Genomic DNA, 12095 nt, shown 5'->3' with positions numbered 1-12095 from the left:
CGGGAAGGTTTGGTGTTAGGTGAATGAAACCGTTAGGAACGGATCTACGGTCGTAATTACGGAACAAAAGGTGTTTCCAAGCTCCCGCCTTTTCTTCTATAACTCTCGAAAGGTTCGGTGAAAACAGGAAGATACTTGTCTTGACTTAGAGTTTAGTTTTTCACGTTTGTCTTAGAGTCTGCCTGCATGGATTCTATCCCAATAAAATAAGCTGGTCAGGTTGTGATTAATGGTGGTATAGAAAAAAACGAACAATTTAGATAATTGCATTCTAGACAATATCTTAATTAATTGAAATATAAGAGAAACTATAAATAAAAGAGAATAAAAAACAAAATGAAACATATAATTGACTTGATATAGCTATCTATTCTATATATTGCTTATTTATATTTACCTATATATATTTTGCTGCAGAGAGCTAGTCATTCTTTGTGACAGGGATGATGAGATTTAAACCCTGATTGTGACTGGGCTGTTAAGTTTAACGGTGGAAAATTTCTCGATTAACGTATCATCGGCTGTAGATATCTTCCTACCAAATTTCAATAGAAAGTCGATAGTTTAGTGTGGAAGGTGGTAAAAGCCTTCCTTTTGCACTTCCTTCTCATTGGAGAAGTGGCGATTCTAAAGGTAAAAGCAGCCAAAAAACTAACATACCTTTGCGGTGTGGTCTCATTTGTTTTTGGCCTGTGGCAGGTTGTTAGCCTACCTACCTGTTAGCAGAAGTAGAAGGAGTAGAGTATACTTTTCGACACTTTGAATTTATTGCCCTGGCTCAGTAATGCGCCTACGGCAGTAATTTTGCAGCCCAAACAATTAATAACATTCTCTTTAATGGAAAAAATGGAAAGAAAAGTCATAGCATATTTATCAGTTTTATTGTAAAATTATTTGAAATTTAAAAATTAAATTTACTATGCCTAGTCTGGAAAGCAGGTCGTCCTCTTTTGGGGTGGGAGGATGTCATAAGGAAAGATTTAAGGGAAATGGGAACTTCCTGGGAGGGTGTAAAGAGGGAGGCTTTGAATAGTTTGGGATGGAGGAAGAGCGTGCGTAGCTGTGTTGGCCTCAGGCGTTGGTGCTGCGGTGAGTTGCTAGTAGTAGTATAGTACTAAGTATTTTATTGGCAATACTGTAATAGCAATCACGTATGCAAGTATTTTTTTCGGGGGGGGGGGGTAATAATAAAGAAGAAATTTTTACTTGTTAATTTCGCAAAAATTGTCCAGAAATTTGGAAAATCTCGGGTTTTCAGGGGGCCAGTGCCAGACCCTCCTCTATCCGACACATGTCCCTGCCTAATATTGCAGCAGTTCATTCAGCAGATTCCGTTTCATTGCAGCATCATTTTATTTTTTCTATTGCTAATTAGAGTATGAAAGTTTTAAATGACTCACATTATAACATCCAATATTGTTCTATAGTTTGGATGGCATTACGTTATAGACCATCTTGTACTGTTTTACAGTAAAACTCCCATCACCATTTAAGGTTAATTCAATTTAACTTCACAAGTCCGTGGTTTAAAAACAAGACCTTTATAACCCCAACAGCGACAGCTAGGTCAGATTTTTTTCCTAGAATTGCCTATGCTAGGAAGTGGAATGTACTTCCGAAAAGGCTGAAATATTGTAGGTCTCTCAGCTCCTTTAAAAAGAGAGTTAAAAGGTTTCTAGAGGATTAAACGTTTATTTTAAATATATATTTATTTTATTGTTATGCTTAGAATATTTCGATATTATTATTATTTATTATATTTTTGCTTGATACTTAAAGGGGTGCAAGCGGAGGAAGGGTCATATTAAATTTATATATTTATTTATTTATAAATTTATATATTTTTTATTTATATATTATTTTTTATTTAAATTTATAATATTAAATTTATTGTTATTTGATGGCGTTATTATATCATGTTATATTTAATACTGTTTGATGCTATATTATATTTGTTATAATATTATATTATATTTTATATATGTTATTACTATTAAATTATTGTAGGATCTTCACACACACACACACACAAGAATCTTTCAAGAAACAGGAAATAAAGAGACAGGCTATTTTACATTCTTTGCATAACCACATTCAATTGTTTCTACTAAAAAGTCTAAAGTACAATTTTTCCTCAGCTAGAGACTACGAATTTTAATGTGTCATTTGATTTCTTTTTGTTTTAGATTACAAAATGTATTCAAAATGGTTTAAAAATTATTTATTCTGATTCTTTTTTTTGTGCTGATAATTTACATTGAGTGTAAATTTGTTCCACGTTAGAGGAACCTAGCTATTACTATGGTTAGCTGTATAGTTTCAATTTTGCTTATACTGTACAGAACTTTGCTAATTCGTCATTCAGTTAGAAGTCTTGAAACATTTGGCGCCCCATAATACACCTCTTCAATAGAGTCTTATTATGCAATTGTTTTTTAGAAAAAAAAAATGTAAAAAAAGCGATGAGTTACTAATTACTTTGGTAAAAAGCTGTTTTTTTACATTAAAAATTAAAAATTGTTTCTTAAATAATGGCAATAAGAATTCATGAAAGTGACAACTTACAGCAGCAGGCTCTTCGCAAAAACGCTTGATTTATTTGTACGTGTTCTTTTAGCTTCCCTTATAAGGTTTTCATAATGCCGCCTGTGCACGTTTTGTCGTAACTGCAAGAACCGTTGCGCCGTTAACGGTTGCGTCGTTATAAAACATGAACAATGTGAATTAAAGAGTTCATATGAGTACATGTTCTGCATTTAGGGGGCGCCAGTTGGTTTTCGAATAAGAGCTTTCAGTAGATAGTCTTTTTCTTCGTTAAGTGCAATAGAAATAACTGCACTTTCAAGAATTTAGATGGCGCTAATGTTAAAATAACTTTTGACCATGCAAATGGGCTTTTTCGTGCATTACTTTCATATTAGCGCACTAATGAAAGCTGGGCAAGTCTAATTTTCGATGACTTACATCATCACAGTAGATAAGGCTGTGCGAAATCACGACTATTAATCACTGAACATGACTGTGGCTTTGGCAGCTATTAGAACGTTGGCAATGCCATTCATCAAAATTTCAATTTTCCATTCAGTTAAAGGGGTGGAAGTATTGTGCGTCCCAAAATCATTTTCTTTTCTTTTACAGGGGTGAGAGAAGAAGCCAAGAAAGGTATGAAGGTCGTCTAAAGAAAGACCTAAGCCCCAGTCGTCAAGCATTATCTAGTGCTGATCAAGATATATCACGAAGCAGAGACTCGAAAACAGACCGCTCCTCAGCACCACGAAAAATGAGAAGAACTCCTGATAAAAATAGAGAGAAACGACGCAGTCCAAAGGCTGGGTCTCCGTCTCAAAGGAGAGATGTAAAAGAGCCAAGACGCAGTCCAAAAATATTATCTCCTCGAAAAATAAAGGTGAAAGAATTGGGTAAATCAAGCCCTCCTCGTATTTCGAGACGCAGTCGCTCTCCTTTGAAAAGGCGTGATCAGAAAGAGGATAGAAGTAAAGAACGAAGGTCAGTTACTCCAAGAAGAGCTCATGGGCGCAAAAATGAAAGCAAATCTCGTTCTCCTGAAGTCAGGAAAGATCGCAACAGACTAGGTGATAACAAAAGACCTGAATCTGGAGGAAAACCATATCGTCGCCAAAAGCAGGATAGAAACTCTATTTCCCCAGAAAAAAGGGAGGAACGAAACCGTGATAGAAAAACCAAGAAATCTCCTTCTCCAATAAGAAAACGAAAAGAAAGAAGCAGGTCAAGATCGACTGTGAAGAATATGCAGAAGGAGCAGATCGACGAGAAATCTGAGTCTTCTGCGAGACCGTACCGTCGCCAAAATCAGGATAGAAACTCCCATTCCACAGAAGGAGCGGAGGAACGTACGTACGACAAGAAAAAAAGGAGATCCCCCTCTCTCGTAAGAAAACGAAAGGAAAAGAGCAGGTCACGTTCGCCTGTTAAGAACATTCGCAAGGAACTGATCGACGAAGAAAATAGAAAGAGATCTGGTATAACCAAAACTCCAAACAGAAAATATACGAAACAGTCACCAAGTCCAAAAAGGGAAATAACAAACCGCCGATCGAGGTCCTCGACAAGGGAATATAAATCATCTACTAAAGAACGTCTTTCCAGGTAATTTTCTTTTGTACTAAATTGGAAAGTTAGGGTCCTGAACGAAAGGGTGTGTTATATTGGTCACTGTCGTGTCTAAAGGTGGTATCTGACATTTTCAAACTTATAATTGCCATTGCCCCTGTCAGGTAGGATTAGCAGGGTGATGTATTTTTCAACTTAGGAAAACTTATTGAAGATATTTTGTATCTTCATCAATTTGTCCTGCTCTAAAAATAAAAATAATCATTATTTTACGATTTTCATAAAAATTGAAAAACCGTGATGCTAGGTTTTGGCAGAGGACAGCCAAGAATGCCAGCCAGGTTTATAATATACGAGACATGTACTTCGAAAATGGTTCTGGATGTCTTTTAACCTCTAGCGTGCTTTTCCTCCTAACTAGGGTGGCTAAAGGCATTTTTACTATTTGTAGTATACTTTTTTCGAAATTGGGAATTGCGGGTACGTCTAATATATAATAGTCATTCCTGTTAAGGGTAGTAAACATTTAAAAAATGCAAAATTTATACATATTTTTCACTTCTTGTACCTTTGTATAGCAAATCGTTTACTAATTTCTTCTCAAGGGGAGGAGACCATCAGGGCAATGTATGTTGAATTACCCTTTGATCCTCTTAATCCACGTTGCACTGATGATCCAGGGCAACGTGACAGTGAAAAAGGATCACCAGGGCCATGTTGCCCTGGTGATTTTTTAAGAATTAAATAAAAAACACGTTTTTTCAAATGAAAGTAAAGAGCGACAATAAAATTTCCAATAAATAGAAATTATTCGTTATACGAGAGGGGCTGCCTCCTCCTCAACTGGATGCCCTTTACGCTAAAAGTTTGACTTTAGTTCCCAGTTATTTCAAAACATTTTCTTAAACCCAAGGGCCATGAATTGAAATGAGATTTATTTTTAAAGCACAAATGAACCCAAGCGTAAAGCGTGGGGGATGAGGAGGGGGCAGGCTGCCTCATATATGGAAATTTTTGTTGGTTTTAAGTTTTAATTTCGCTCTTTGCTTTAATTTGAAAAAAAAAACGTTTCAGGTGCTGCGTTACTTCCTGGGAAGCTCAACTGTAGTTTTTCAAACAGTTTTGATCAATATTTTTGGTGGAATGGCAACTAAAAAGGGCATGAGAGGGGGCTGGTGGCCTCTAATCACTTTTGAACACACACACACCTCCGAAAATATCTTGTAAGTTTCAACTTAATACCCTCAGCTTTTCTTAAAATATTGTAGATACTCTTTTTGATAAACTTAATGCACATAGTGCTTTTTGATTTAGTATAGTAAACCCCTCAATATACTTTAAAGTTTCACCTTAATGCCCTTAGCCTTTTCAGGTACACCCAGAATCAAGTATTTCCCCTTTTCTTAATGGTAAACCCTGCATGAAACAATGGGCAAATTGCATAATTTACAATCCTTGCCCCAGGGCTGTGGATGGCGTGGCATCCCTGGAAGTATAGCTATTAGAGATATTGACTAGTTTGAGCAAAATTACAATTCCAAAATTTCAATCAGAGTTGAACAGAGAGGGCACCTTAAAAAGGCAAGGAGAAAGTTTCAGCTTAACACCCTGAGCCGTTCTTTAGATATTGCTGATATTCCCTTTTTCACAGCCAGCAAGCGCGTAGTGTTTTGAGTGTGCTTGGCATCCCTCTCAACATTTTCTTAAAGTTTCACCTTAATACCCTAAGCCTTTTTAGAGACCCAGGATCAAACATGTCCCCTTTCCCCCAAAATATCCTTATATGTTAACAAAAGGAAATTGAAAAACTTTATAGCCCTTGCCCCGAAGGATGGTAGTGTCAACCCCAGAGGCATACTTATTTGACCTTTGAACTATTTTGAACAAAACTACTACTACTAACAACTCACCGCAGTACCAAGCCGCCCGAGGTCAACACAGCTACGCACGCTCCTCCTCCATCCCAATCTATTCAAAGCTTCCCTTTTTACACCCGCCCACGAAGTTCCCATTTCCTCCAAATCTTTCTTTATGACGTCCTCCCACCCCGGACGAGGACAACCTGCTTTCCGTTTAGCCCTAGACGGTTGGCCGAAAAGAACAATCTTTGGCAATCTGTCATCCTTCATCTGCACAACGTGCCCTAGCCACCTCAACCTTTCTTTCATTATAGCCCTAGAGAGCGGTATTGAACCACAATTTTCGTATAGCCTACTGTTTGAAATACGGTCAGTCAGCCGGGTACCCAGAACAATCCGTAAGCAATTTCTCTGGAAAACATCTAGCAACTCTTAGTCCGATTTTCGGAGCGTCCGTGCTTTAGAGCCATATTTGACCACTGTCATCCCTGTAGCTTCTAATATTCTAATCTTGGTTTGCAGATTTATCTTCCTATTCTTCTAAACTTTTTAACTGTGAAAGAAAAAACACCCTGAGCCTTGGCTACTCTACTTTTAATATCTTCACGGTTCCCACCATCTTTACTAATAATACTACCAAGGTAAGTGAAGCTGCCCACCTGATCAATCTTTTCATTACCCAATGTCACCTTTTCATCTTCATTTACTCCTAGCCTTAGTGACTTAGTCTTCTTGACATTAATTTTTAAACCTATTCAAGCACCCTGAACTCGCAAAACCTCTAAAAGTTAATTCATTTTGCTCACACTTTCATCTAGGATGCTTAAATCATCAGCATAATCTAAGTCCAGGAGACTTTTTCCTCCCCATTTGATTCCATGGTCTCCCATTGCCTTTTCTGTGCTCCTTAAAACAAAGTCATTCGAAATAATCCATATAAAGGGGAATAGAACACAACCCTGCTTAACTCCTGATTTAATACAAAACCAGCTGCTAACCTCATTTCCTACCTTAACCGCAGCAGTGTTATTCTCGTACATAGCACTAATCACTTTAATGTGTTTGTCTGGTATACCATACAAGGATAAAAACTTTACTAAAGCTCTTCTATCAACAGAATCGAACGCTTGCTCATAATCTATAAAACTGAGGACCAAAGGTGTTTGACAACTCAGGCTCTTCTCAATTATTTTCACCTAAGAGTGAAAATTTGGTCGACACATCCTCTACCTTTTCTAAAACCGCACTGTTCTTCTATTAAAACCTTGTCTACAGTATCTATCAGTCTAAAAAGTAACATTACTAAGTAGTTTTCTACCTACGGAGACGAGACTAATGCCTGGATAATTACCACACTCACTTTTATCACCTTTCTTATAAAGTGGCTTAATTAAGGTTTTCCTAAAACCGGTAGGTACTTCCCCTTTTTCAAAAACCATATTCATAATCTTCAGTAACTTATTTCTAACCTCAGAGCCACCATATTTAAGAAACTCATTTGTCACCCTATCAGCACCTGGAGCCTTATTATTTTTTAATCCATTTAGTACTGTCGCTAATTCCTCCTCACGCAACAAATCTTCCTTCACATCCAAGGTATCACAAACTTTTTCATTTTCCTCTATATCTTTTCCTGCAACTCATCTCGGTTAAGCAAATTCTCAAAATGTTCGGCCCATTTCTCTTTAGTTTTTTCCTTATCGCTAATTGCGGCCCCATTCCTGTCTTTAACTGGGTCAAGTCCGGATTGACACCTCCCTCTCAATTTGTTAACATGCCAGTACAATATTTTACTATTATGCTGTCCAGCTGCATCTTCCAGATCCTCGGCAATTTTGTCCATGGTCTCCACTTCACACCTCCTTAGGTTATATTTTAATGCTTTCTTGACTGTCTTTACATTCCTTTTGTTTTCATATGATCTATCAATCAGATAATTCTTGTACAAGTCATGTCTCCTTTCTATTAAACATTTTTTTAAACAAAGCTTTTTAACTAATATTCTTAGCTGCAGTTCTAGCTTTTTTTCCCTAAGACACCTTCAGCAACTTCACAAATTATTTTTAAAATTATTCCAACCATCTTTCACATTATCAAATTTTAAACTCTTAAGTTTAGTATTCGACTGTTCCTGGAAAGTTTCTCTCAAATTCTCATCCTGGAGTCTACCAACATCATAACTTTCCGGGAATGGTAGTTACCCTTCCGATACTTCAGCTTTAAATTAACCCTTGACACTACTAGATGGTGATCATTACTTTTAACATCAATAACGGCACTCCTATATACCCTAGTATCTTATATTGATCCTGCCAGTCTTCGGTTTACTATAACATAATCAATAAGGTTTGCTGTCTTACCATCACCTGAATAACATGTTAACTTATGAGCCATTTTATGACCAAACACCATATTGGTTATAACTAGATTGTTGTACTTACAAAATTGCAGCCGTCTGTAGCCACTCTGTTTTCATTTCGTACACTAATTTTACCTAGGTTAGTATACCCTCTATACCTATTCCTACCGACCTGGGCGTTAAAATCTCCTAATAAAAGCTTCAAATTTCTACCTGGGACTCTGTCTATTTGCTCCTGTAACTGTAAGTAAAATTCATCTGAGTCACTAGTATCTTCGTCAGTCGGTTCTACAGGGCCATATACTACTATAACTGATACCCTGAACTTTTTAGTCATAAAATGAGCAATTAGTCTTTTATTATTAATACCTTCCCAGCCTAAACAAGACTTAGCAGCTTCCTTATTCATCATGAGCCCTACTCCCTGTCTATGTACCCTGTCCTTCCTGCCTGATTAAACAAATTCTATATCACCTAATTTCATGCCTCCTACCCTTGGGGTATGAGTTTCTGAAACTCCTAATAAATCCAGTTCGAATCGTCTGAATTCGTCAGTCAAAATGTCAATACGATAGTCATTGTTTAATGTCGTAACATTCCAAGTTCCAATTTTCATGTTCTTTAAATCATTGAAATTATTTTTGCCTCGGGAAGAGCAATGATCCCGGATACCAGTGCAGGACGGGGATCACATATCTTCTCAAGTCTACACCGAAGTGCTTAAGCCGGCTTAGAACCGGACAGCATGAAGTCCCTGGGACCTCCATGAATGGAGGCTTTATGCAATCCTGGGCCCATCTTGGTCACAACATGGTTTTCAGCACTTGGCGATGCTCTTCTACCAACAAGAGTCGAAATCCGCACAGACAGTCTCAAGCCTATTACCTCCGACTCATTATATATTCATGCCTACAAATATTATGCTACTACGGGGAGGCAGCCCATAATAGATAAAATTAGCTAGGAAGAGGTTTTTCAGCCCGATGACGTCCGTCAAAACATACCAAGCCCAGAAGAATTATCCATTGGTCAGAATCCCTTGCGAATGCTGTGTCGTTTACTAGGCTGTAATTTCTTCAAGGGGTGCCATTTCTCAAGTGGGATTAAAATTGACCGCAACGTCCCCAGTCTTGCAGGTACCCCGAAAGGGTCAAGGCATCCCTTCGCAGAGGCCGTTGTCCGTAGATCCGGATCTTACGCCCTGCGGCAGTTGTCCTCCTATAGAGGATCCTCCTGCGATGGTGTTCTGCATCACCATGCACTTTAACCCATTACGGGGAGAAGGTTTGTAACTCATGGGACTTGTGGACAAACCAGTGGCCCTTTTGAGTGTACATTTGAGGTGCCTTCTTCCTCCTCCGCCTGTATTTATGACCCCGGGCTAGGGTGCCCCTGTTTCTATACCTGGGGACACGCTGAATGACCTGGGGGAGGGCAGGAACATAAGAATGAAATTAATTAAAAATATTGTGTTTCCTGTCTTTAGAAACAGTCTAAACAAAACGGTTTCCTCAAAATATTATTTAGATGCATTTTGGGAAAAAAAGAACTGGTAGGGTGGAGCCTGGTCTCCTTATGATCATTTTTTAGTCTTGAAAAGGGCTCAAAACTTTCGATTTCGAGTTGAATGAGCCAAAGTTTATACGTTATTTCGTAAAACCTAATATGTTAACAAGAAGTAACTTACATAACTTACAACTGTTGCCCCAGGGGCTGGGGGGGGTTCAACCATGGAAGCATGGTTGTTTGACCTTCGGACTATTTTGAACAAAATGACTACCTCAAAGTTTAGATCTGATGTATTTGGGGAAAAGGGTGTGGTGTGTGTGGGGGGGGGGTGCTGGTTGCCCTCCGATTATTTGTCACTCTTAAAAGGGAACTAGAACTCTCGATCTCCAATTGAATGAGTCGCCTCCAAAGTCTATACGACCACCCCTTCCGTAAAAATCTTCTATCTTAAAAATGGGCTAGCTTAAAGCCCTTGCCCCGCGGGTTTAGGGGAGGGGGGATACGACTCGGAAACATAGTTTTTTTTACCTTTGCACTATTTCAAACAAAATAGCTATGTTGATATGATGCATTTGGAGAAAAGGGCGGGAGGGGGGCTGGTTTCCCTTCGATCAATGGAAACTCTTAAAAAAGGAACTACAACCTTCGATTTCCGATTGAATAAGCTCCCTCCAAAGATTATATGACCAACCTTTCCATAAAAACCCTATATCTTAACAGTGGGCAACTTGCATTACTTAAAGCCCTTGCCCTGTGGGTTGTAGGTTTTTTTCAACCCAGGAGGCATAGTTATCTTCCCTTTAGCTATTTTGAACAAAATGGCTAGCTCAAAATTTTGATCCGATTTATTAGCGGAAAATAGGATATGGGGAGAGCTGATTGCCCTCCAAGATGACTGTTGACTCTTAAAAAGGGCACTAAAACTTGTATCTTATATGTTAACAATGAGCAAATTGCATAATTTGGAGCCTTTGACCCGGGAACTGAGAGGGGGTTGGCAAACCCGGAAGCATAGTTATTTTACGTTTAGACTATTTTGAACAAAATGGCTATATCAAAATTTTGATCGGAAGCATTTGAGGAAAAAAGGACGTGGGAGGGAGGGGGCTGGTTACCCTCTAATCACGTTTACTTTTAAAAAGGGAACTAGAACTTGCGGTTTCAAATCGAATGAACTCCCTCCGAAGCTTTTACGGCCACCCTTTGTGTAAAAACATTCTATTTTAATAGTAGGCAACTTGCGTAAATTACAACCCTTGCCCCCAGGCTGGGGGGGGGGTCTTTTCAACCCCGAAGGCATAGTTATTTGACTTTTAGACTATTTTGAACAAAATGGTTGTATTTAATTTCGATCGGATGTATTTGGGTAAAAGAGGGGCTAGGGGAGGATAGTTATCTTCGATCACTTTCACTCTTAAAAAGGGCATTAGAATTTCCGGTTTCCAATTGAAGGAGCCCTGTCCGAAGTTTATACGATTACTCCTTCCATATGAAGTGCCTCTGGAAAAACAAAACAAACAATAAAGCATCGAAGCCTTATGCTCTTTTCTATAGACAACGCTATAGCGTTGCTCTGAGTGATGATATTCTTGTAGTGAAGTGAGGTTTTATGTTGTGTTATTTTTTCTACCCTTTTCTCTTTTTGTGCTCCCCTTTTTTTCTAAGACGAAATACATTTTTGTATCTTTTAGAGAAGAGAGAAACAAAAAAGTTTCGCCGGTTCTGAAGCGGAGATCTGGAGCTTGGAGCAGCTCTGATAGCGAACCAGAGAAACCAAGGACAAGAAACTTCTCAACCTCTTCCTCTGACTAAACCCCAAACATCATGTCAAAAATATTTCTGTCTTAATTTTTTTTTCCATATTTTGTTTGTCTTTTCTTAAAGAAAATTAAATCAACTTTATTTCACATGCAAATATTTTTCTTGTCATATTTAAACCTAGCTTATATATCAGTCTGATTAAATAGCTTGTGAAGCTTATTTTTATTTCAGACCTACACAGGCGCGGAGGTAGCGGTTATTTTCTTTTAATCTTAACAAATCGTTTTAGTGTCTGTTTTCTTAATGAAGGTGCAAAGAAAGTATGCTTGAAAATTAAAGAGGACTGAATATTTTTATTTCTAATCGATTTTTTATGAAAATAAATAAAAAGACTATTTTCCAAAGACTTGGGGAGGGGTTCATCCTCTTTCCCTCCAACTGGTGCCCCTGCAGCTGACGAAAAAGCTTCAGAGAATGTCTTATGATTGTATCATGTGCCAAATAACTCCATCCAA

General features: G+C 38.1%; 1 protein-coding gene across 3 annotated transcripts in view; it reads left to right on the top strand.

Annotated features, from left to right (window-relative positions):
- Window positions 1-11728, top strand: part of Moca-cyp (nuclear cyclophilin protein Moca-cyp) — a 100988-nt gene extending 89260 nt beyond the window's left edge. For all 3 annotated transcript variants that reach the window (XM_089094273.1, XM_089094274.1, XM_089094276.1), the window contains 2 exons: window positions 3139-4128; window positions 11511-11728. In XM_089094273.1, coding sequence (XP_088950399.1) covers window positions 3139-4128; window positions 11511-11631 — 1111 coding nt within the window. In that variant the 3' untranslated portion in view covers window positions 11632-11728. The remainder of the gene's footprint in view (window positions 1-3138; window positions 4129-11510) is intronic.
- The last annotated feature ends 367 nt before the right edge of the window (window positions 11729-12095 follow it).

Source organism: Artemia sp. Qi Xiang Cuo, chromosome 9 (assembly GCF_049724085.1).
Source record: "Artemia sp. Qi Xiang Cuo chromosome 9, ASM4972408v1, whole genome shotgun sequence".
Classification (NCBI taxonomy): Eukaryota; Metazoa; Arthropoda; class Branchiopoda; order Anostraca; family Artemiidae; genus Artemia; species Artemia sp. Qi Xiang Cuo.
Note: the sequence above shows the minus strand (reverse complement) of the source record. Positions and strands in the feature narration are given on the sequence as shown.